At 42.3% G+C, this 26456-nt stretch overlaps 1 protein-coding gene across 2 annotated transcripts in view; it reads left to right on the plus strand.

Annotated features, from left to right (window-relative positions):
* Positions 1-2345: 2345 nt before the first annotated feature.
* The window catches only part of LOC101552197 (N-deacetylase and N-sulfotransferase 3), a 169618-nt gene continuing 145507 nt past the window's right edge, over positions 2346-26456 (plus strand). The window contains exons 1-2 of one of the 2 annotated variants that reach the window (XM_055142489.1): positions 2346-2511; positions 15851-17012. In XM_055142489.1, the coding sequence (XP_054998464.1) occupies positions 15990-17012 (1023 nt within the window). In that variant the 5' untranslated portion in view covers positions 2346-2511; positions 15851-15989. Of the gene's footprint in view, positions 2512-2826; positions 2958-15850; positions 17013-26456 lie in introns of those variants that run through there. The other variant, XM_055142490.1, reaches the window with a different exon arrangement.

The following is a 26456-nucleotide window of genomic DNA, read 5'->3' on the forward strand; positions in this document are numbered from 1 at the left end:
CAGAGGACAAGATGACGTATTCAGCTGCCTTTTCTTCCCTTCTGTCTCTTTTTTTTTAATGGGGGTCATTTTCAATAATGACCAGTAAGAGAGACCAAGGCCATCCCCCAAAATGCTCAGGAACTGGGGGGCTCCATGTGGTGCTGGAAATGGAACTGAGGATCTCTGGCAGGTATGACATATACTCTGACACTGAAGCCACAACCCGAGTTAACGTGTGCCTATTCTGACACCTCGGGCCACTGGGAAATGAACAGACTCAGAAATCTTGGCCACTTCATGAAATCTTGGAGAATAATCTGACTTTTTGCTTCTACGTTAATTTATTATAAGTAACTAAAGAATGGAATATGTATGTTTTTCTACTAAAGGATTATTGTAATCTCACAGTCATTATGGATGGTCCTCTTTTATTGGTGACTAAAATGATACATGCATAAGTTCATGGTTGACAAAGATACAAAGAAAGTGAGTATAAGTGTATGTTTGTTTCTTAAAATCCTAAAGGACAAGAATTCCACAATGACTCCAATAGAAACATTTAAAAACTAAAAATAATCCAATACGTGTCATCAAGTTAAAGAAATTAATTACACTCGGCTATTTTTGTTGGCTTTCAAAGATGCTATTTGTTCCATCGCTTTTGTAATCTACCCAGGCAGACCAAAGAAAGCATTAAACTTTCACATTTTAAATTCCAAACCAATTACTTTGGAACATTAGGATCTAATCAAAAGTCTCTATATACAATATCCAAATACTCTCAGAAAGTCCATCAACATCCACTCTTGCTTTCTATATCGTTTGGGTCTCTTTCGAAGCCAGTGGACAGAAATTTCAAGTCAAGTTGCCTGAAAGCATGTGATTTTGGTGATTCTGTATAAGAAAACATCCAGAGGTAAGGAGGTTTATTTTCAGCCACAGCTGGACTCGGAACTCAGATGTCTGCATCAGGCAGAGGACTTTCTCCTGCTCCCAGTAAACCTCCCTGTTCGTTCCCAGGGAGGATTTCTCAGGCTCAGTGTCCACGTGGAGAAATTTGTGAGGTGCTAAGCTGCATCCTTACTCTGCAGGACCCTGAAGAAGAGGACTTTGCTGAAGCCTTCTACTTGCTTAAGGAGAGAGAAAAAAAGAAAAGAAAAGGTCCCCAGATTGGTGCCTTTTTTTTTTTTTTTTTTTTTTGTCTCGGATTGACCAAATCCAAATCTTAAGGATCTAACCAATTCCAGCCGCTGGGAGGACACGTGGCTTCCCACGGAGTCACACGGTGGCTGTTACCCTGCAGCAAAGGGGCCGGGTGGTGGGGTGGTGGATGGATCTCTCCAAACAAACAGGGGGGCCCTCTTGCCACAGCGAGGTGGGGTGGGGGGAGTTGCTGGGAAGCAAAACCACAAATATTCACTGTAAATTATTAGCAGACCTCCCTCCCACCTCCACACCCCCCACGCCCCATTAAAACTCTCGAGCCTGATAGAAACTAGCGGATCAAAATGAGCCTGCAAATACGAGAGTCGATGGGGTGGGGGCGTCTCCGAACCCTAGTTTTGGCGAGTGCACACCCCACTTCCCGCCGCCCTGTGCCCCACATGTCACTCCAGCTTCCCCCTACGCCTGCGGGACGGGAAGGCGGGGGCCGAGCACGGAGCGGCCGGAGCAAAAGCCCCGCTTCCCTCTTCTCGCAGCCTCCACGCCGCCCCCCTGCACTGCCAGGTCGGTGTCCCCAGCAGGAGCGCGACCGGGAGGGACGACGCGGTGGCGCCTCACCTTCCCGGGGCCGCCCGGGGCACCGGCTCGCATCCCGGGCTCCGTCACGTCCTAGGTGGCCGCCACCCACCCACCCACCCGGAGCCGCCGGGGGCGCGCTGGGGTGACCCGGGCCGCGGTGGCACCGGAGATGGGCCGGGCCACCGGGGCGGGACGGGAGCGGGGGTCGGTGCCCGGGGGGAGCCCTTGTCCTCGGCCCCCGCTGCTGGCCTAGGAGCGCCCCGGAGTTGGGGGGCGGCGGCGGCGCGGCAAGGGGCGTGGGTTGGGGGGGGGTCCCCGCGCAGCCGCCCGACTCCGCCCCGCCCGGCTGAGGACGCCACGCCCGCCCGCACCCCGCTCAGTGCGTGGGGACCCCCGCGCGCACCCACCCGGGGCAGCTGCAGGACCAGAGCCGCCGCCGCCGCCCCCTACCCCCACCCCACGCCAGCGCCGCGCCCCGACGGCGGGGCCGCCTGCAGGGGGCGCTGTGAGCGCGGGGCCCCGGGAAGCGCCGGGGCGGACGCTGCACCCGAGGTCACCGCCGCGCTCCCCGCCGCGCTCTCGCCGCCAAGACCACCACCCCGGAAAGCCGGGGTCCAGTGGCGGGGGCGGGGGGGAACCCACGCGCTCGGGACAAGTTTCTGGCGGCTGGAGCATGACGGGTTCTGACAGCGACGCTCGGATTTAATCAGCCCGAGCCCCTCCCGGGTCCGAAGCACGCTTGGCTTTCGGAGATGCAAGATGCAGCCGCCCCGAGAGCTGCTGTAGGTGGGTAAGAGAAGCCTGAAAGTTTTGCATGGTGTGGGGATGTGTCTGTGCCTCGCGGGCAGCCTGGGCCGTCCTCCGCGTGTCGGGAAATTGACATTTAAAATATTCTGGGAGGAATATTGCAAGTTCGCGGCTGCGTTCGGGCAGCGTGGTATTTATCAGCGTAGTTAGCATCTGTCTCCCCGAAGTGGTACCAAAGCTGGTCCCTCGGCGTTGGCGCTTGCGTGTGACACTCTTGCCCTCTAGTGCCTCACCAGCTTGGTAGCAGTTTGATGGCTAATATTAATAAGATGTTACATAACACAAAGGTACCGGGCCAGAGCTGCTGGTGCTGCCACTTGGAAAGCCGAACAGCCTCCGCTGATGCCGGTGGCTGCTGCTCTTTCCGTTTCTTTTCAATCCATCGAAACTTTCCTCACTTTCAGCTCTTTCAACTTGAATTCTAGGTAAGTGCATCTCTTTATTTACACCGTGCATTAATGTCTCATGCGTAAATTTCAGTAAGGGAAAGCAACTTTGTTTTCACTCGATCTAAGCTTTTCAAGATTGAATAAGGAGTGTCCAGTTTGGGTCTTGGAGAAGTAAAGCATTTTAATGAAGTGAAACAAAGAAATACCTCATTATTCTGGGGTAACTTTAAAGCTCCTCTTTCAGAGAAATGAAGTGCTAAGGAGATGACTCTTGGAATTGTTTTTGGGATTTTTACAAGCAACTTGTTCTGTAGCAGATTTGTTAAACAAAATACATGTCTGTTGGATAGGCTAGAAATCTGTAATCAACACTGAAGATTTAATCTATATCTGTCCATCTGTAAAAATCCTCAACAAATTTAACTGAAAAAAGTTCATTGTATTAACATTATTTAAAATTTCACTAAAATTAAATGCGACTGGATAAAATAATCAACCTAGGCATGAAATACAGAAGCTGTGAATGAAAAAGGGGGGAAAAGTCTTCTATTTAATAAACTCTTTTAAAAATAAAAAGCAAATTATATCCTTTAAGGAATTTAACTGTATTCTTTCTAACTAGTTCTTTTAATATCTGGAAACTATTTAAGCCTCAAACTTGTTTGAAGTTGAAATTTTAGCCCTATTTTTATAAACACATTGGAATACAGCAACATTTATAATCTGGAAGAGTTTTGAGAAATCAGTTCTAAGCAATGTAAATAGCTACAGCTTAGTATTGGGCTAAACTATAAGGCAAATATTGAAACACATGTGAAACTAATTTCAAATCTGCTTTTTCTCTGACCCAAGAAAGTATCATACTATCAACTATTGAATAATGCAGTTTAGCCCAGAGTAGGATGATAAAAAAGCTCTCCAACATCTGATATTCAGCTGAAGGGCACCCCCACCCCCGCCCTGTTCTTCATGGCTTCCTCCAGATATCATATTTGAGAAGCAGATTTTGAAAACACATCTGAAAGCTTCTTTTGAGGAAAAATTAAATCAAGAGACTTGTCTAGCAAAAACTCTTAGTTAAATAAAATATTCTCCAGTTGATACAGTATCTACCATCTCTGGAATACTTTTGTTTCTTTTTTTATGGCCTTGGGTTAAAATAAAAGGCTTTTTCTTCCTATAAGGAAGTGCTAACATTAAACTGATCACATGAGTTACTCTACAGTGTTAGAGTGAGAGTTACTCTACTCCGGTTTCTATAATGTTTTTGATAAGACAAAACTTTGATCTCTTCTGGAGAAATTGACTATTGTTCAATCCCACTGAGTTGTGGTTTACCTTCTTCTATTTTCTTGAGAAAATTATTGATTCTGAAGATTATAAGCAATATCAGATTATTTTTTGATGCAACTGAAAATATATTGGAAAAATAGGGAAGAAGCAATCAGGGGCCTGAGTTTCTTTATTCTGTACCTATCTAGTGCAGAAATTATTATAGGATAGAATCTAGATATTTGGTGATTAGGTTGTCATTCCAAAATTGTAAAACCATAAACAAATTACAATGTTTCCTTTTAGTTCAGAAAATTTTATAACATAGTTGTGTTTTAACTGCTCTTTGGTGATCGGTATCAACTTTGAAAATTAAACATCTGTTTTTGAAGTATAAAATATATGCAAAGTGGGGAGGAGGGAAGCCTTTGGGATGATATATTCAAAGAAAATTGTATTTAAATACTTAATAACCTATACACACTATAAAATCAGGGGAATGGCGTGAATGGTAAAAAACACTATTCTCAACTAAATGAATGCCTTGATTTCTCAGTTGCCTAGTAGTGTCTCCAATAGGGTAAAAAAAGTGAAAGTTTACTTTTGCCATGATGTGGCTATAGAAGATGAGCATTCACACTGAAATTCAAAAATCTGAACACTTGTCCGCATTAAAGGACGCTACCAGGCTACAAACATAATAGTTTGTGTCACAATGATGGTTATTCAAAACAGTGCTTAAAGTTGTTTTGTGACTGGTTTCTCTTGGAATACTCAAGAATAGGTTTTAGAAAGCCAATTGATTGGTTGGTTGGTTGGTTGGTTGGACTGTTAAAAACAGTATCCTTATGTTCTGGGATATTATAATGAATGATTCATCCCTCCATGTTGCTTAACTATTTTGCATCAATTTCATGTAAATTGCATAACTAGAAAAAAAAGGCCAGGATTCTCTAAAACTAATACCTATACAGATATTTCCATAAAAACTGATTTCATGATCAAGAGCTATAATTCTGTTACCTGTTGCTCAACAAGCGCTTAATGATCAAACGTTCAAGTCCTATATTCTAAGACCTCTAAGAATCTTGATGATGATACCCATTTTTCACGGTGCACTTTTTTAAATTTATGTCTTCTATGACCGTGTTTGAGAATGATATGAAGCTAGATGTGGAATCCAGACCAAGTGATCATGAGTGATCTGTTTTAGACATTGCCCTTGCAGACAATGGCTTGGGGTCTCTCACCTGAAAAATGGGTGGATCTCAAAGACCCCTTCCTCACTTCCTTGTTTTCCAGCATTGTCAAGATGGGGGCTTGGAGCAACTAGACATGAAAATATTCGAGCATAATACTAAATGTAACAGACTGACAAGTGTTTTTTTATCCAGATTTATAGAAGATGTCATTTACTTATTTGTGTTACTTATTTATGTCATTTACTTATTATTTATATTGTTGGGCCACACCTACTGGTGTTCAGAGACTATTCCTGTTGCATTTCTGGGGGTGTGGCGGGTGGAGCCCCTAATGGTGGTTGGGAAACCATGTGGTGGCCAGGCCTCCCTCCCGCAAAATGTGTGCTCATCCCTTTGATCTCTTGAGTCCTGATGCCAACTGTTTCAATGGTGGTTAATACTAATGGACTGCTTGCCAGGAAGCAGGCAGTGTTCTACTCACTTCACTTATTACTTGTTAGCTCGTGTACTTGTCACATAAGGGTTTGATATGCTACTCTTAGTTCCATTTCACAAATGAAGACATTGAGACACCAAGGAATTATCAACCTAAGATTGCATCCCTGGCAAGGGGCAATTTGGGGACACCATATGAATCTGATTCCAGTGGCCATGTTCTCAACCACTCTATGACACTCTCCCCCTGTTGGTTCTCAAATATTTGTTCTTGAAGTGCCCCATGACATAATAGAGGCAATTCATATGCCATTCCAACCATTCCTACTGCTTTCCCCTGCATATGCAATGACCACTCATTCATTCGAGAGCTATTTGGACACACCCTGCTGTTGTACCAGGCTTATAGCAGTGTCCTGGACGAGTAGATATGGTGCCCTGCCTAAGGAACTATGCACAGTGTAGTTCCAGCTGGTTGTCACCTGTTCTAAAAGGAAGAATTTTTTGGACTTCTTCATGTCCCATTCCTTGGATAGAGAGTAATAGTACCAGGAGCTACCTTGAATTCCCTTGCTTCTTTATTGCTCCTCTAATCATTTTATATCATCCTCTCTCTCTATTTAGGCTTCCCTGCCTCCCCACCCAAAAAAAAAAAAATGAGTCAAACAGGTGATCTGTAACTGTATGTCTTAGGACATACAGTCTTAGGATGTGAAGAAACAATGAAAGACTGAACTAATATGCCCTTATCCCCATGACTCTGAGAAGCACAGAAAGGACAGGGACTGGATTATATCCTGAACACAGCACTGGCCATTGTCATACCATCCTGTTATTGGGCACATATTGATGTGTATATTCTAGCTCAGTTCAAGAGGACGCCCCTTTAAGTTTGACTGGCTGAACAAACAGAAGCAGCTGAAAAAATGCTTCACTTCTCTTGCCTCATTGGATACTGAGGACAATGAACAAAAATATGTTCTTTCCTCCATGATTTCTAAATACAAAGGAGGAGGGGGAATTACAATGAAAGTCTTTTGCCATTGTTACTGTTCTAAACAAAACAAGTATGGCTTTTATCCCATCTATCAGTTTGTTTAAATGCCATTTCTAGAGAGTTCTTTCTTGATTGCAATCCCTGCAAATCATCTTACTTGCCTACCAAATCAGGGTTCAATTAATATAACACAGTTTCACACATTCTTTCCCAGAGAAAAATCATGTTATTTATCAATTTTTTAATATTACTAAATTAGCTTTAGCAAACTCCTGTAATGTATTTGAGATCTTATGATGCATTTTTCACCAGTAAAAGATATATTTCATTTTTTGAGAAAGAGGAATACTGTCAAGATCTCTTAAATATCTTTCATTTATGTTAGAACCTGAAGTTCTTTAGTTATTAATACTCGTTTTCCAGATGGCAGTCTTTTTTCACATTTCTGGTACTGCCAACTTTAGCATGATTCTACTTCACTTAGAAATTGATTTTTCCCTTGGGATGATGTGGGGAAAGAGTTTACAAGTGACAAGTAGACACTTCCCTTGCAGATGCTGTGATACTCAGCAAAATGTATGTTTGTTTATGTTCATTTCTTTACTGTATCTATGGAATGACCATTAATTTAAAAAAAATAGTAAGTCCCTCTGCCTTTTGTTAATGGTGGGTAATTAAGTAACTGCTAATCTTGCCTTGGTGGAAAACATATGTTTTCTGCTTTGAAGAACAGACACATTGCAAAACAACTCTAACCATACTCAGCACTCGACTTCTCATAGAAAAATGGGGAAACAAGTATTGGAGTAAGTCAGTAAGAGGTAAACTCTGAATATGACAGATTTATGATGGGGGTACAAGGGGTTACTGCCATTCATGGTGTTTATAGTGCCCCCTGAGGCCATGAAGGTATATGTTCATTGAGGACAGTGTGGCTTAATGACCTCCTAGTTATGAATGTAGTTGATATTTATAAAATGTAGTAGAGTCTCTTCCCCCCCTCATTTAGTGTAACTAGTGGAGTGTTCATCCCTCAAACCCAGAGTTAATATCAACAATAGGGATATGAGACAGTGCCTAAGTAATATAAAAAGCCATTCTTGCCATAAGCAAGGAAGTAGGAGGGAGACAGGGGGGCGGGAAGCAACTGGGACATTGGTGGAGAGAAGTGGACACTAGCGAAGGGATTGGTGATGAAATATTGTATGCCTAAAATGCAAGTTTTTGATAGCTTTGTGATTCATGGTGACTCCATTTTTTTAAAAGGGGGTTGGAAGAAGGAGGTGAATGTTAAGTCCAGATGCTAACAGAGGCGTGTTTCCAATCTATGAAGAACTGTCATGTATAAAAATAACATGACTACTTATAACCACAGAACATATTAGAAAGATAATGCAAATATGAGTGTGTAACACAGAGACTGACAAATCTGAGAGAAATCTACAAATCAGAAACCTTTGGGAGCTTAGCACCAATAGGATTCTGAGGATAAAACCAAATAAAGCAACGGGGAGAAAAGAGCACAGACGCACATCTGGAGAAAAAGAAGCAGCCAGGGATGGCCACAGTGCCAGTCCAGTTCAGTCTCCACCTTTGCTCTTAGACCCACAGACAGCACACCATGAAATATGGCGTCCCCGTGCTCTCTACAAGGCTGTTTAGTTCACGGTGCTTGCAGCTGTCTCCTTGTGAACTAAATCCCTAATGTATTTCTGTTGGCGATCTTCAGGATATCCCCTATTCGATGACTGAGTTATCATCATCACCATCAAACATAAAATTTATATTCAGTATATTAATTCTGGAGTGATAGCACAGCAGGTAGGGCGTTTGCCTTGCACGTGACCAAGCCGGGTTCGATTCCTCCACCACTCTCAGAGAGCCCGGCAAGCTACCGAGAGTATCTCGCCTGCACTATAGAGCCTGGCAAGCTACCCATGGCATATTCAATATGCCAAAAACAGTAACAAGGAATCTCACCGTGGAGACATTACTGGTGCCCGCTCGAGCAAATTGATGAGCAATGGGATGACAGTGACACAGTGACAGTGATATTCATTCTATGTGCCAGACACCTTTCTAGAGCTTCTTTTAGCCAATCTCATACTCCTCATCAGAACCCTGTGAAGTTCGTGTGAACATTCTCACTCTCACTGGAGGAAGCTACAGCATCTGCAGGTAATAGTTGTGTGATATTAGAGGTAGAGGTGGCTCCCTACACGTTACAGCATAAAACGGACATGATGTACTTTGCAGTAGCCTTGGTCAGATTCCCCTGCCGTCAGTACAACCAGTATGAGCTCAGGCTATATATACAATTAGTGTTCACTGATCATATCTGTGTTGCTGCGCTAGTTATCCTACATTTCCATAGACCATCACTGTCTCCAGGTGCTTATAAACAGTCCTGATGAAGTGATATTTATAAGTGGTCCAACCCTGCAAATTTCCTACACCTACGATAATTATTCAAAACTGCCTGCTGAATGGTTTTTAGATTTTCTACCAATTTAATCTAGTTTCTGGGTTGTTTGAAATATCATAGTGGTCAAATAGTTTTCCAAATGCTATCATAACTGTCAACTCTGTACTTTTAAAGACAGTTACGCCCACGGGAACTTTGACAGAAGCCATAGGGCCTATTGCTAGTTATTCAGAGACCCCTTCAGATCACATATAATTCTGTCACTTTCATTATATTTTCATTTTCATTTTTAAACACGTTTTCATTATATTTATTGTACTTCAAGTACAAAATCACCACTGAGTTGTGTGCCTATTGTTCTTTAAATACTAAATAAATGTTTTTATCCCTGTTTCTGTTTGAAAGAGATTTTGGAAAAATGCTAACCCTATGCCCTCTGAAATTTTAGCCTAACAAGAAAAAAAGTCACTAAACAAATAATATTTCTATTTAGTAAGAATTGGGCTGGAGCGATAGTGAAGCGGGTAAGGCATTCGCCTTGCACATGGCCAACCCGGGTTTGATTCCTCCACCCTTCTCGGAGATACCAGCAAGCTACCGAGAGTATCTCTTCCCCACGGCAGAGCCTGGCAAGCTACCCATGGTGTATTCAATATGCCAAAAACAATAACAACAAGTCTCACAATGGAGACGTTACTGGTGCCTGCTCGAGCAAATCAGTGAGCAATGAGATGACAGTGATACAGTGATTAGTAAGAATTGTGATAAATAGGGGCCGGAGCGATAGCACAGCAGGTAGGGCGTTTGCCTTGCACGCGGCCAACCCGGGTTCAGATCCCCGGCATCCCATATGGTCCCCCAAGCACCGCCAGGAGTAGTTCCTGAGTGCAAAGCCAGGAGTAACCCCTGAGCATCGCTGGGTGTGACCCAAAAAGAAAAAAATAAGAATTGTGATAAATACCTTAAATGAAAAATAATGTGAATTAAAGCACATAGTCTTAAATAGGTCTCAAGAAGGGACGCTTTGGGGTTAATCAGGAAAGACTTCCCTGCATAATTGGGTTCAGGTAACAGGACAGGATCTGCCTATCAGTCATCAATCAAAAGCATTTCCATGTCTCTTTAAAAGAATATGTTAACCTCCATCTATGTTCTAGAACTCTGGGATTCCTCACTGTTCCCCTCGACCATTAAGTCATGTGTCTGAACCTCAAATACATTATGAGTATCAAGCCAATGTCCCGTCTACACTTCTGAATTTCTGTGACTAGCAGTTTTCATTCTCGATCCCAAACCTGCCTGCTGCCCCCAACTGCAATTTAAGAGCAATCATGCCTTTGTGTGTTTTCCTCCCAAATCTTAGTTTTCATTTTCTTCGTAATCTCAAAACTGGGCACATCCCACCCCCCAACCTGGATTAGGTAGTGGCCCGTGTCTCCACCCTCTTACTTGTGTTTTAGGGGGCAGGACAGGCTCTCTCTCCTCAGGACAGGATCCTTCTGGAAGTCACTCTCCACCCGGCTTCTGTAAACACGGCTTTTATCGTCTCGCTTCTGTATAGATACATGCAGTGCTATTGCCAAGTGGATGCGTTCATGCGTCACCGCCTCACCCAAGGACATTCATTAATCTGCAGCCCTCTCTCAATCAAACAGCATTCCCCTCTGTGGCCTGGCACGTAGGGTCCTGCCTTTATTCTACTCATTCCTAGATAATCACCTGCTAACCACCCACTTTCTGCAGACTCGCCAGGTTGGTTCTGCCTTATCACCGCATCCTGATATCCAAATCCTGCCCCCCTCAGCACCATGTATCTTAGAAACCGCCGCTCGCTTTCCTGAACTTCATCAATCTCCGCTGTCCTGAAACTAGCAGAAGTTACAGTTGGTGGTACATAAATCACCACTTATTATGTGCAATGCCGGCTTGGCTGGCATTTCCCAAGTCTCATTCCTCTCAGCGAAGACTCTTCTTCCAGAAGCAAGGGTCACTCCTGACATGCCCTCTCTTGTGCTCCCAGCACTGAGCACAGCATTAAGCCCAAAGCAGCTGTTCAATAAACACCTGATGAGTGACTGCAGGATAATTAATCGCACCCCAGTGGCAGTGGAGGTTTCATAGGTACTAAAAGTGGCGTTTTTCTCCCACGATGGGATGGGATGATTGGATTTTCTCATTATTACATCCAACAGATGCATCCAATTCGGCAAGTTGAGAGATAGTAAAAATATATTAATAGAAAGATGTACCCTTAGAAATAAGTCAAGGAATGATAATAAAGTAGAAATGTCAAATTAACTTGTAGGATTAATAAGCCATTGTATCCCATTAATTCCCCAGCCAGTGAGAGCTTCTCTGTGCCTGGGGCTGACTGATACACGCTGAGGAATTATCTCGCCTCTCTGCAGGTTTGCGGGTAGAGAGGAAGGCTGACTTTCACAGAAGGTAATCATAATCATGGCAATAAGTATAAGCAGAGAGACATCCACAGTGACCTGTGCAACTCTGGCATTTTCACAAGTTTGGAAGGTCAAAGAGGTCGGGAGGGGTAATGTGGAGGAAGCTAATTTTCTGGCTGTCCCTGTTCTCCTGTCACCCAGCCGTGAAGAGGCAGAAACAGCCGCCAGCCTGCCCTGCAGCTGTTCAGAGGCTCCCACCAGCATGGGGAGTCGCCACTGGCCGTAGATTCAGACTCCACACCAGACACTACGTTTAGCCACAGCAAAGTGAGATGTCCAGTTGGAACGGGCTGGCTGAAGGAAGCTCTTATTGTGTCTATTTAGAATATAGTAGAACAAATTCAACCCTCAAGAATCCACATAGGGGGTTGGAGCGATAGCACAGTGGGTAGGGCGTTTGCCTTGCGCGCGGCCAACCTGGGTTCAATTCTCAGCATCCCGTATGGTCCCCTGAGCACCGCCAGGAGTAATTTCTGAGTGCAAAACCAGGATTAATCCCTGTGCATCGCCAGGTGTGACCCAAAAAGAAAAAAAAATCCATATAGGAATTCCCTTGGGCTACAGGAGGAAACAAAAAAAAACTGATAATGGAGAAGGTGGCTTTGATAGGTTCTTAACAATCCTGCTATCTAGAAAGAACAAATATTTCTTGCCACATTGCCTCACTGCAGATTAAGAACAGTTTGAGGGGGCCAAAGGGGTAGAACAGCAGGTAGAGTATTTGCCTTGTGTGCAGGCAACTCAGGCACCGTATACGGTCCCTCGAAACTGCCAGGAGTGATCCTTGAGCACAGAGCTAGGAGTCAGCCCTGAGCATTGCTGAGTGTGGCCCAGAAACTGAAACAAAAGAGCATAGTATGAGATACATGCCTCTTTTCTTCTCACAACAGAAACCAAACTATCAAACACTGCTCTCAGAAATGGAAAATGTGATGAGACACGTGTGGCCAGTCAGAGTCGCAGCGACAACAGAGATAGTACTTGGGAGACTAACCCCTGTCAACAGGTGGCCACTTCTCAAACTGAACTACAGCTCCAGGGAGCACTCTTGATTGTCTAGGTGATTTTTACTTGCTGAGAGGATGCCTAAGCTGCTGAGACTATTTTAGAGATACTGTGATGTCCCAGATGAGATTCTAGGTCTTGCCCATCTCTCAGTGGCGTTTGACTTGGTGGAGAGTGGTCCACCATGGAGCTCACACGGAGGACCAACTTCCTCCCTGCTTTCCTTGCAATGTCCCTCAGATGGGCCCTCCCCCAGCCTCTATGACTTGTGCTCACCCCCAGTTCCTGACAGCCCGAGAGAGGGGCCCCAGTGGACTTGCTAGAGCCTACTCTTGAGCACTGGACTTGGGGGTCTCTGACACTTTGGGTTCATTCATTTTCCAAAAAATACTCACCCTGGTCGTATTATGCCCCATCGTAAAAGTAAAATGGCTCCCAGGGATTCCATGGCAAAAAGTTTTGGTGCTATCAAACGTCTCCAAATACTCTTAGCTGAACCTTCTTTATAACCTGGGCAAAGACGCAGTCAATTGAGTTTCCCTCACTCTTTCTTCCCGTTCTTCATCAGTGTGGTCCTTCCCCACTTCTCCAGTCACTCCTGCTTCTGTGTCACTCCTATCTCAATGCTAATCTGATTATTCTCAGCCCCCGTGGCCCTGCCCCCTCCTGCCTCCCTCGGAAACACTCCAAAGTCTCCCCAGCACACACCCCCTCCCCCTTGTTCTCGTCTCTGTTGTTTGTAATTCTAATCAGTCTCTATTGCATAGTATCTATCTTTAAGGTAATTTTTCCATTAAATCATGTATCTTTTATTATACTATTGATATCCATATTCTGTTTATCCTGTATATTTCTTGCCATTACACTCCAAAGTACTATATTACTCATAAAGGTAAATTTCATTCAAAATATCACTCATTAAATAGGCTGAGTAGCAGATTTTTAGAGCCAAAATGTCCTTGATGATTTGACCTCATTTGTTCTAACCTCATTTTACCTGAGATGACCTAACTGACCAGATGTGTTAGAACTAAAAAAAAATATGATTAATAAAGGAAAGATTCTATAAATCCTAATCTCATAGAAAACACCAAATACAATTTCCACCAATGCCAGTTTTCAGTCTGTTCATGAAAAATAGCAAGAACTTTATTAGGAAAGTACTACATATCCAATGCCAGGTGAATGGATAAAAAAGTTGTGTTATGTATGTACAACGTCACTGTCACACTGTCACTGTCATCCTGCTGCTCATCGATTTGCTCAAGTGGACACGTCTCCATCGTGAGACTTGTTGTTACTATTTTTGGCATATCGGATATGCCATGGGTAGCTTGCCAGGCTCTGGCATGGGGGTGAGATACTCTCGGTAGCTTGCCAGGCACTCCGAGAGGGGCGGAGGAATAGAACCTGGGTCGGCCACTTGCAAGGCAAACGCCCTGCCGCTGTGCTATCGCTCCAGCCCATGTACAACGTACTATTACAAATCTCTAAGAAAATATGAAACCTTGTTATTTGCTGAAAGTTGGAAGAAACAAGAGACATTAATGTTAAGCAAAAAAAAAAAAAAAAGCCAAAGGGAATAAAAATACTGGATGGTCTCACTCATCTGTGGTCCAGAAAAACAAAACAAGGGTATGAACAGCATTGATGGATGACATTACCTTCACTTTCTAGCACAAAGCATAAATGATCAAGAAGCAGGAGAAGGGGAGAGGAGGAAGAGGCAGACGAGCATGGACAGGCCAGTGGTGAGGGGTCTTGGGTACCTTCTTGGCAGTGAAGGTCTAGTAATCACATACAGAGAAGCCATGGAATTATCACTGCAGCAACCATGTTATCTAAAATACAGTTCTGTTGAGAATAAAGAAAAAGAAGAAAAGTCCTGGGGATGTAAAACTCTAACAAATTTAAAATTGGTCGGGGCGATAGTTCCAAGGACAGATTCAGGTTCAATTTTTTTCAAAGATTACTAAGACATGAAAAGGATGTAAAATTATGCCATAACTGTGTGTTTAGAGAAGTTTTGTTGTCTTTATTTTTTTAACACTTTCAGAGAACATGTTGGTATAATTACTGAGCCCATGTCATAAAATGCAGAGAAGATAGAGAATGTGAGTCTCTGGGTACACGTGTCCTGCCAAGAAGAACAGGAAGTCTCACGGATTCATGCCAGGGTTAAAGACAACCTGTGAAGTATTTTCCTCCTCACTCTTGTCTCTGTAGAATACTACCTTGCTTTAAAAAAAAATTGGATTGGTGTTGAAACATAGTATGCTCAAAATTCAATTATGAATAACCTTGCAAGTCATGGTGTCTTAATAAAAAAAAGAAAACAAACAAAAGAACCTTCCTATGTAAATTCACTGCTCTAAAATCATCCTCTAGGGAGCAGGACCTTGCCTGCATTTTGAAGTGGTTATTCTAGGACAGTGGGGAATGTCACGCCTGGACCATGTAAGGTCTGAGTAATCCCATGGTCTGGCCCTGGTACATAATGCAGTGGAAGCATCTGCTTCCCTTCTACTGCCTGTGGCCCATCTTCCTGTACTGTATGGCCCGTGGATGTAATAAATTTCCAGTGGCCCTCAACAAAAAATTATTCCCCATCCCTGTTCTCGGGAAAGCAACTAAACAAAGTTATATCACTATAATATAAATATAAATGTAAACGCCATATATGTGCGATGACTAAAATCGATCCGCAGCTTGTCAGAAACAAAAGTGGCATTTTAATTGCAGCATTTAATGAAATATGTGCAAACTTTGTGGCTTTCCAACATCGTTGTTTAAACACAAACACTTGCCGTTGCATTATCCGATGTAACAGGTGATCGCTCACTCTCGGGCCTTAAGTCTATACTATCTGCAGAGTTTGAGGCAAAGTTCACTGAGTAAAAGGAAATTCCTTGTGGGCCCGGCGTCTCTTCTTCACGAGTGACAGAGACCCTCAGTTCAGCAAAACCTGTTTCCCATGCCGCTCTCCTGTGTCCTCATCTAAGTTCTGGGAATGAAAGGAGTCATTGCCTTCCTACCGCAGACCTAAGGTGGGGCCACTTGTTCCCGTCAGCGGGACTAAAGCATGGTTATTTTTACGCCGCAGACTGAACATTTGATATTCTCTTCTATTTCAGACCAGGTTCCCTGTGAGTCCTGACCCAGCGCTTCACATGTGCTGCAATGGTGACATAAACGATGGACTGAGACCGGAAAACCCACCGATTCTCTCCCCCTCTCTCTCTCCCTCCGCGCCCCCTGCTCGCCCTCTCTTTCATGGTGCTCCTCCTGGGACCGGCTGAGGAAAGGCGAGGCAGCATGAGTTTTATCATGAAGCTTCACAGACACTTCCAAAGGACGGTCATCCTGCTGAGCACGTTCTGCATGGTGAGCATCATCATCTCCGCCTACTACCTGTACAGCGGCTACAAGCAGGACAATGAGCTGTCGGAGATGGCCTCAGAGGTGGACTGTGGGGACTTCCAGCACCCGCCATACAGGCTGATGGAGGGGAAGCCAGCGAGGCCGTCAGAGGCCTCAAGAACAGACCTCACGGTCCTGGTGTTTGTGGAGAGCCAGTACTCGCCCCTGGGCCAAGACATTATCACGGTTCTAGAATCCAGCAGATTCCAGTACCACGTCGAAATCGCTGCCGGGAAGGGGGACCTCCCGGCGCTGACGGAGAAGGCGAGGGGCAAGTATGTTCTCATCATTTATGAGAATATTTTAAAATACGTCCACATGGACGCCTGGAACCGCAGCCTTTTGGATAAGTACTGTCTAGAGTACGGCGTGGGCATCATCGGCTTCCACAAAGCCAGTGAGAAGAACCCGCAGAGCTTCCAGCTGAAAGGCTTCCCCTTCTCCATATACGGGAGCCTGGCGGTCAGGGACTGCTGCATCAACCCTCATTCTCCACTGCTCCACGTGACCAAATCGTCGAAGCTAGAAAAGGGTTCCTTACCTGGAACTGACTGGACAGTGTTCCAGATCAATCACTCCGCCTACCAGCCAGTCATCTTTGCCAAAGTCAAGACCCCAGAAAACCTTTCTCCTCCCATCTCTAAAGGTGCTTTTTATGCCACTGTCATCCATGACCTGGGGCTCCAGGATGGCATTCAGCGAGTTCTCTTCGGCAACAACTTGAACTTTTGGCTGCACAAGCTCATCTTCATCGATGCTGTTTTCTTCTTGTCAGGGAAGAGACTGACTTTGACTTTGGACAGGTACATCCTCGTGGACATTGATGATATTTTTGTGGGAAAGGAGGGAACAAGAATGAATACCAATGATGTTAAGGTAAGCTCTATGGTCTCAGAATTTCATAGTTGAGCTTATTTCTCTGGAGATCTTCCAACTGTTTCTGTTTGCACAGGGCTAAGGGAGGTCTGAGGACATAGGACATTGCTTTGTCAGAAGCATCTTGGGCAAACTGGATAGTGGGTGACCTTGGTCTAGGTCATCTCTTGCTCCCCAAATCAAGAAAAATTAAAATTACACCACAGGACTGAGTGCAATAGGATCTTACAATGATGAATAATTAATCAGTGGGAAATCATATTGTTGTGCTCTGAAATTCTTGTATCCCTTATATTCTAGGTTAACATGGGTGAGCAAGTAACACTTTCTTCACTTAACTAATTTCTCTCTGCCTGGTTTGTTCAGTAGAGGCGAGGTAGATGTGAGACTAGCCGCAATTCATTAACAGTCTCCAATTTTATTATTCTACAAGTGCATCCACAGGAGACTAAAAATAATTCCAGAATCAGCTTACTGGGACCACCACACAGTAACTAAAGCCCTGGTCACCATTTCATTCTACCTTTTTTCTTTCTGTACATTCGCTTTGACTTCTCCTGTGTTCCTGCATGCACCTCATCTTCAGCACTTTCATTCTATTTTATGAGCTTTTTTTCTCGTTGGACTCACTACTGTAATTACTCCGGTCCCCAAACAACAATGGAGCTCCGTTCCATCTGTGGAGTGTTTCTCTCCGTATACTCCCTTCCTTTCTCTGGTGTTTGGATTTGTACAGCAATGCTGCTTTAATCCCCCTATACATTTACATATTTATTTTTATGTAACTAGCTATTTCTATTTTTTCTCTCAACTATATATACTGAGCAGACTCAGCTTTCCCCCATAAAAAGATAAGGGAAAAACTCTGTGTGTAGGGATTAAACCAGCTGCATGGGGTATTGACCAAAAATTATCCTGCCCCCTCTCGACTCTCCCCTACTAAAAAAAAAAAAAAAAAAAAAGCATTTGGTACTCTGTCTTGAATTAAATAATCCACTTAAACCAGGAAAACAGGTAACAGAGCCAGCTTTGTTTCAGGAATCCTAAGACACAGGTATTTGAATTCACATAAAAAGAAAACTTGAAACTCCTGAGTAAGTGAATGAGTGTTTTAACAACCCATCTGCCAAAGACTGGAGTTGCTGTCATCACAATACCACTTGTATCCTATTGAACTTAGATTTCTGAGATACTAACAAATGCTTTTCATAGCTCTTATAGACATTTTGTTCTACTTTGGGACTACACCCAGTAGTGCTCAGGAATCACCCCTGGTAGGCCTCAGGGGACCATATGGGATGCCAAGGATCAAACGTGGATCCTCTGCATGCAAGGCAACCAACCTAGAACTATCACTCCAACCCCCAATTTTGTAGAACATTTTCACAAAAATTATCTGGCAATATTTTCAGGAGGAAGGCTTTATAATGAAAATTCATTTTACTCATATTTGTCTGAGAAAAGTGGTTTATATCAATAGCAAAAAGATGTTCTGGGGACCAAAGAGATAGTACAGCTGGCACAGCACTTGCTTGTCTTGCATGCAAATGACCCAGGTTCAATCCCCAGCACTTTATATGGTCCCCAAGCCCCACCAGGAGTGAAGGGTCAGGAGAAGTCATAAGCCCTGAGCACAGCCAGGTATGTGTCCCTAACCCCCACAGGAAGGTGTTCTCTGCTCTAGAAATAGAAGAATGTTTGAAAAGTTAAGGAATGTTTCAATAAAGCTGTCCTGAACAAGTATGTAGTATCTTTTCAAATTAGTGTTCTTGTGTTATTTGAATAGATATTTGACAGTGGAGTTGCTGAAATTTAAGAGATTGATTTTTTTTATTTTGAGAATTGTCTATTGTGTTTTCATAGATGCTGTCTTAATTTACATTACCACCAATCCTGCATAAGGCTGTCCTTATCTCAATACACCCATACCTCCCCCCTCCAAAAAACAAAAACCTTACTTTTTTTTCTCTCCTTTTCATCCTTTTGTGGAGAAGTTATGCACATGTAAGGCAATATGGCATTGTTTTGATTTTCATTTCCATAAAAAGACGTGATAACAATTTTTTTCTATGCTTGATGCATATCTGCATGTTTTCTTCAGTGAAGTGTCTGTTCATCCCTCCTCCCCATTTCTGATTGAGTTGATGTTATTGTTGAGTTTAAGGAGTTCCTTATCTATAGTGCATATTAGCCTCTTGTCAGAGCTATGGTGAATTAGTATTTTCTCTAATTCAGTTGAGTATGTTTTCCTTTTAATAATAGTTTCTTTTGCTGAACTGAAGCCATAATCACATTTGTGTTTTTTTCACTTTTGCTTTCCTTACTAGTTGAATTCCCAAATAAATCAGAGAAGCTAATATCATGGAGAGTTTTACCATCTTTTATTTGATATATTTATGATTTGGGATCTAACATCCAAGTCTTTAATCCATTTTTCATTGACTTTTAATACATGGTGTAAGATTATCACCCAGTTCCATGTTTTTGCTATCCTTGTGGATATCCAGTTTTTACAGAAACAGTTAATTAAGAGACTTCCTGTACTTTGTGCTGTTGGCTCCTTTATCATAAATTAACAATCCGTAGAGTGAGGATTTAATTCTGGACTCTAAATTCTACTGATCTGCATCTCAGATACCCAACTACAGGTTATCGGGTATAGAAAATATGATATGTAATACCGTGGAGTGAAATTTGGTCATAGAAAAAAAAAGAAATCCTGTCCTTACATTACTATGCATGGAACAGGAAAGGTTCATTTTAGTGAAATAATTAAGGAAAAGACAAATATCAGTTGAACTCAGGTCGACAGAGCATGAAACATACCAAACTGAATGGAAACAAACCTGAAGTTACCAGAAAGGAGGGGACCCAATGGCTTCTATAGGAGGGAAACTGCTACTTTGGTGGTGGTTTTGGTGTGGTAGTTTATATTTGGGAGAGGTGGGAAACTGGATATCTTCCCCTAGAAATATGCAAACTAATGTTTCGTTAATAAAAGTGAAAGATTCGAGAGGAGAATACTTTCCCAATCGTTGCTACTTTTTGTCTGATGCAGGGGTATTGTAATTGGTAGAGAACAGATAACAAGGGAAAGCAAACCTGTTTTTTTCCCATCTTTAGAACTTTCTTGCTAAAAGTAAATCTCTAAAATCATGGTGACTTGCAACTTCATGGAAACTACTTAGCACAGTCACCATTCTCGGGGAACTCCGTTTGTTCACTACTCTCCAAAACATGCAATTTCCTAAAATGGGCTCAGATCCCAATGGATTTTAGTGAACAGAGAAGAGAGACTTTTCATCAGCCCTTTCAGATCACTAACTGCCACACCGGAGAACACAGGTTCAGTGAGCTCAGAAACACAAAGGGTCTCGGGACCATTCCCAGAGCCAGGAGCAAGAACATCTGAAGGGTTGGAACTCACAGCATTTCTGTGCATCTGAGCCACCAACAGTTTTCAGATGTTCCCTCGAGCAAAACTAAATTCCTCTAAGGAGTAAAGTGGTCTCTGAATTTAAGCTAAACCTTCAAGTCATTTATGTTTGACATTTTCAACAGTGTGTAAGTGCATATTTTTGATGAGCCAAAACCCCAAACATAGTTTACATACCCAAGGAAAAATCTACTTAAATAAATAAAAGCAAGTGCTGCCATATTTTCTTTAAAGAAACATTGCAGAAATTAGTGATTAGTATCATTTTCAACTTACTCAGAGATGCTTCGATTTGTTTAATTACTTATTGTGATGAGACTATCTTCTTGAGTTTGTTAAGAATATAGCAATATTCTTATTAGCTAAAAAAGACTAATAATTTAAGTATTTCAAATGCTTTGAAAAAGTTACTCCCTGGGTGTTTTCGCAGTTTTGAAAAAGGGCCAAGTCACATATTGAAAATACTGGGAACAATCCCTGTTGGCAAGGATATGGTGAGGAAGGAACCCATATTTTCTGCTCGTGAGAGTGTTGTCTGGTCCTATTTCTATGGAAAACAGTATGAAGAGTACTTCAGTAAACTCAAAATTGAACTGCTATATGACCTAATAATTCTGCTTCTGGGTGTCTATTCCCAGGAAAGGAAAAACATTCATTAAAAAGAATGTACACACAGCACTATTCATTGCAACACTCTCATGTCATGATAAAATGATAAATAAACATTGTTGGATAGCCAAGGTATACAACTTATTAGGAAGATATTTGCTTTTAGACATGAATTTCTTTACATAGAAGAAATTCTGCAATTTCATCTAGAAAAGTAATTTCTAAGTCTATTTTCAGTCTTCATCTGAAACATCCATGCCCTATAAGCCACTTTAAGTATCCCTTTACATTAGCGGCATTTACTAGTCTCTTTTTTTAAATTTTTTAAATTTTTGAATGAATCACCATGAGGTACAATTACAGACTTACAAACTTTCATGCTTACCTTTAAGTATCCATCCCTCCACCGGTGCCCATTCTCCACCACCAATGATCCCAGTATCCCTCCCACCAACCCCACCCACCCTATTCCCCCCACCCTATCCCACTTCCTATTTGCTCTCTCTCTCCCTTTGGGTGTTGTGGTTTGCAATATAGGTATTGAGTGGCCATCAGGTTCAGTCTATAGTCTACTTTCAACTTGCATCTCCCATCCCGAGTGGGCCCTCCAAGCACCCTTTACTTGGTGGTCCCTCCTCTATCTTCTCTTTTGTTTTAAAGCAAAGAAATAAATGTTTTTTATTGCTGGTGATTTGGGTTTTGAAATATTTACAGAAATTCTATGTGGAAAAACAGGACTTGCCTTCTAATAACTAACCTATGAGGGAACAATTTTTTTCTCCTTAAAATATATTCTTTAAGAGATGAGAAAGTAGTTTATTTTTCCTCTTTTTTTCCTGAATAATCCAGAAATCTCATGAGTTTTAAACAATTCTTAGGAAAAATAATCTTCATGATGCTCTCTCCTCCTTCCGAGCCTGCACCTCTGTACCCACAGATAAAGTAGAATGAGAAAAATGAGAATACCCCTTTCCTCTCTCTCTCTCTCTCTCTCTCTCTCTCTCTCTCTCTCACTTTCTCTCTCTCTCTCAAAGAAAGGTGAGCCACAGAAACAGTAACAAGGTAATAGTTTTTCATACTTTAATAGGTTGGTTTTTGGAAAGTCAACTCATTGGTTTCCTCCTGCTCAATGAGAAATAATATTTTTAAAGAGACAACTTATTCTGGGAGACATTCTCGTTGTTTGTTATTAAATATATATTGCTCTTGAGGTTTAAAAACAGTTTATAGGATGAGTGTATCCAGATTATAAGAATCCATTTTGAATAATTATAGATGTGTGTGCAAAATGCTAAGCAAATATTCTCCTATTGCTACATAACATTTATTGAATACAATTGAATATAGTCATACCTGAGTCTTCATAGGCCTTTGGTTTCATAGTTATATAAAAATATTGTAGGCCATGGGTAAGTGTACTTTATAGCTACCTAAAATTTACATAACTTTTTAGATATGAAAGGTGATGACTCAACTCCATGACAAAATAGTGCTTTCTTTGAACATTAGGGATTCTGGTCTGCACCTATGCATAATTAGTCATTCTGTAGAACTAAACAGCTTTTCTTTTAGGTGGCAGGTTCCATTCAGGCACATAATGACAGAAAAATAGATTCATTCATTCAAATTATTTTTTTTCCTCCTTAGTGTCCCTGACATTTTTTTTTCACAATAGAAAGCAGTCCTACTAGACACCATTGGATAGAAATGTTTACCGTATTAGGACACAGAAATGACAAACGTAAGCTAAATTGGGCATGCATGTATAGAGGACTGGCGCATTAACACAGCGTGTAGGGTGTTTGCCTTGCACTTGGTTGACCCAGGTTCGATTCCTCTGTCCCTCTCAGAGAGCCCGTCAAGCTACCAAAAGTATCCTGCCTGCATGGCAGATCCTGGCAAGCTCCCCATGTCGTATCCAATATGTCAAAAACAGTAACAACAAGTCTCACAATGGAGACATTACTGGTGCCCACTTGAGCAAAACGATGAGCAATGGGATGACAGTGATACAGTGATTTCAAATGCTTAAGAAATATATGCTATTTCCCCACCCTATATTCACATTCCTGAGACCTCCAAGATTCTGACTAGCAGTCTGTTGTCCTAGGAATCTGTACAACTTATATGCTAACCTAGACCATTTCAGGGCAGATGGCAGATATCCATGTTTTGAGTATGGAATATGGAATATGAAAACATTATTTTGAATAATTTGTATTCAATTTTTTCAAAAGGTTCATATATAAATCTTATTATCTCTACAGAAATCATGTTAACATGATTTTGTACAAAAATATTTAAGCATTTCTCCAAGCCCATCTATAATGGGAAGAGATCATAATAGAATTATGTTTGGACTAATTTCAACTTGATTCTGAAAAGAGATTTTGTTTTTGCTTAATTTTCAGCCACACACCAAGGTAGTGTGAGACTGTTTTGACAAATGTTTATACATGTGAAAATTCTTGTGAAAATGAATCAAGTAGATTTTACATGAAGGTAAAAATAGCAGAGGATTGGAGGAAGTGATTCTGATCACTGGATGGCTTAGAATGACCTAATCAGGCAAGAGCAGTAATTCTGTGAAATGTAAATAATGGCAGGTAATTGCTTCTGTGCATTGTGTCAGAGAGATTGCATGGACAAAGGCAACCCTGAGAAGGAAGGTTTGGGAGTAAAGGAGAGAAGAAGAGAAAGCAGAGAAGAAAGAAGAGACAGAGAGAAAGAAAGGGGTTTGAGAAAGAGGCAGGACATAGGGAGAGACGTGAAAGGGAGGGAAAAGGAAGGGAGGAAGGTATATGATATTTTCACTAGATTTCCAGTTTGATTGTGTTTTTAATATGATCAAAAGAATAATAAAGATTTGGGTTTTCAATGACTGATGGAGAGGTATTGTACCCGACGATGAAATAAAAATGTAAAGGGAGCAGGGATCGGGTTCAGGTGGTAGAGCATATGCCCGCTACACAGGAGCTGTAACCTCGGGTCCTGGCGTTGCACCGCCAGCCCTGGGTGACCAAGAACTGCCAGTCTGGGTCCTGGACTCCCTGAGCACTGCTCAGGAGGCCTAGTTAAGTAACTAGCCATGCAAGTAATGCATTTACTTTGTAATAAAAAGGCAAATAATGTAAAAAAAAAAACTGAAAAAAAAGACATTGCCATATTTAAAATGTCTGAAGATATTATAAGAAGTTTTGGTTTACGAATTTTTAATTCCAATTTGTATTCAATGGTGACAGAGGGTTAAGGGCAGAGGGCTAACATGCTTATATATGTTTGTTGCCCATTTGTGAACTGTCTTTAGTCCATTTAGTCTTTGGGGTCCATTTTAATTTAAAAAAAACTTTAAATTTTATTTTGTTCTCGACCTGTTCAATACTATTTCTTCACAAGAAAAAAGAACAGTGTCACTTGGAGGGGACAGCTTTTACCTTCACCTTCCCACACATAGACAAAAATTGCTTTTATTCCTATACCTTAAAGGGAAGGGTTTCATTTCCTTACTCTCTTAGTTTCTCTTATCAATCTCCTTTTTCTTTAATATCCCACAAATAGAACCAGATGTTTCTAAGCGGCTATATAGCCTTCATGCATCTTTTCCAAGAAAACCTCACGCAAATTCTCACAGATTGAAGGAAAAGAGTCTTGTCATTATCCTGGCGGGAGGAGCCGGTGTAGGCTCTTCCGGGACACTGGAGGCAACGAGCACCCCTGCACCTGCAAGACCCGGTGCCTGCAGGGCCCCCTCAGCCTCGGGGCTTCCAGGCAAGGGACGGAATGGAAATAGCTGTCAGAGGCCACTGCAGGAAGGCCTGGAGACTTGAAAATCAATTTAGGTGAGTGCCAAAGCACCGCGCAGATCACAGACAGTCATCTCAGGGTCTCGGAGTCATTTTCCAAGAGGAGAAAGTCGGACTTAAATTTCTGAGGTTTTTCTAGACAAGCCAACTCTGGGAGAATTTTAAAATCAGTCTGCCATGGAGTCGGGGGGAGTTTTAGAAAAAGGGGAGGTATACTGGGGACATTGGTGGTGGAGAAGGTGCACAGGTGGCGGGATGGGTGTTCGATCCTTGTATGACTGAAACTCAAACATGAAAGCGTTATAACTGTAGCTCACGGTGATTCAATAAAAATAAATAAATTAATAAATAAAAATAAGGAAAGTCTGACACCAGTGGGCCTGAACAGAGTAAGGAGGCAGGGAATCAGGGCAGCAGAAGCACTGCTGAGACAGGATCCATCGCAGGTCATGGAGAACCCATGCAGGGACAGAATCCCAAGGTCCTCTGGCTGCCCTGAGTAACGTATCCCCCATCTCTAACCGAATAAGTGCTTATATGATTATTCTCGTACTTATATGATCATTCTCAACCCTCTCCCATCCCATAAGCATATTAAGCTTATTCCATACATACATTCCATAAGCTTACTTTGGGGGGAGCTGGGGAACAGGAAATACGGGTTTGGGGCTATGCCCATTGGTGCCCAGGGCTTACTCCTGGCCCTGTGCTCAGAGATCACTCCTGCTTGGCTCAGGGGACTATAAGTAGTGCCGGGTACCCAGCTAGGGTTTGTTCCGTGTAGAGCAAACACCCTTCTGGCTATATTATCATTCTGGTCCTTCCAAAGCTTGTTTTTAGTTTGATATTAATTTCCCTGTCAGAGAGCCTGGCAAGCTAGCGAGAGTATCCTGCCCGCAAGGCAGAGCCTGGCAAGCTACCTGTGGTGTATTCAATATACCAAAAACAGTAACAACAAGTCTCACAATGGAAACGTTACTGGTGCCCGCTAGAGCAAATCGATGAACAACAGAATGACAGTGTTATTAATTTCGCCAGTCCCCAGCTTTTACGAAACCTTTAATCAGGGCCAAGGATGTAGCTTAAGTGGTAGAGTTATACCTTGCCTGCACAAGGAAATCTTCGTAAGCACAACTAGGTGTGGCTAGTAAAATTAATAAAATTTGTAAAACATTTTTTTAAAAAAGATTGTGACCAGTCTGTTCTATTCCCAAACATTTGTAGTAAAGAAGACAGATGACCAATCAACACATGAAAACATGCTTATTATTATCAGGGAAATTAAAATCAATAAGACAATGAGGTACCATTGACACCTGTAAAATGACACATATCAAAAAAAAAATCTAAGAACAGTCTATGTTGACAGAGATGAACAGTTTCATCGTCCACTGCTGATGGGAAAGTTGTTACCCAATTCCTGTGGGAGACAGTATGGAGAGTTCTCACAAAAGTAAGAAGAGAACTGCCTCAGGACCCAGCACTTTCACTTCTTGGTGTCTTCCCCAGGGGCACAAAAGTGTTCATTCAAAAAGACAAATGCACAGCATTATTCACTGCAGCACACTAACTAGGAAAAGGAATCAGCCCAGGCCT

The sequence above is a fragment of the Sorex araneus genome, chromosome 6, assembly GCF_027595985.1.
Source record: "Sorex araneus isolate mSorAra2 chromosome 6, mSorAra2.pri, whole genome shotgun sequence".
In the NCBI taxonomy this organism is placed as follows: Eukaryota; Metazoa; Chordata; class Mammalia; order Eulipotyphla; family Soricidae; genus Sorex; species Sorex araneus.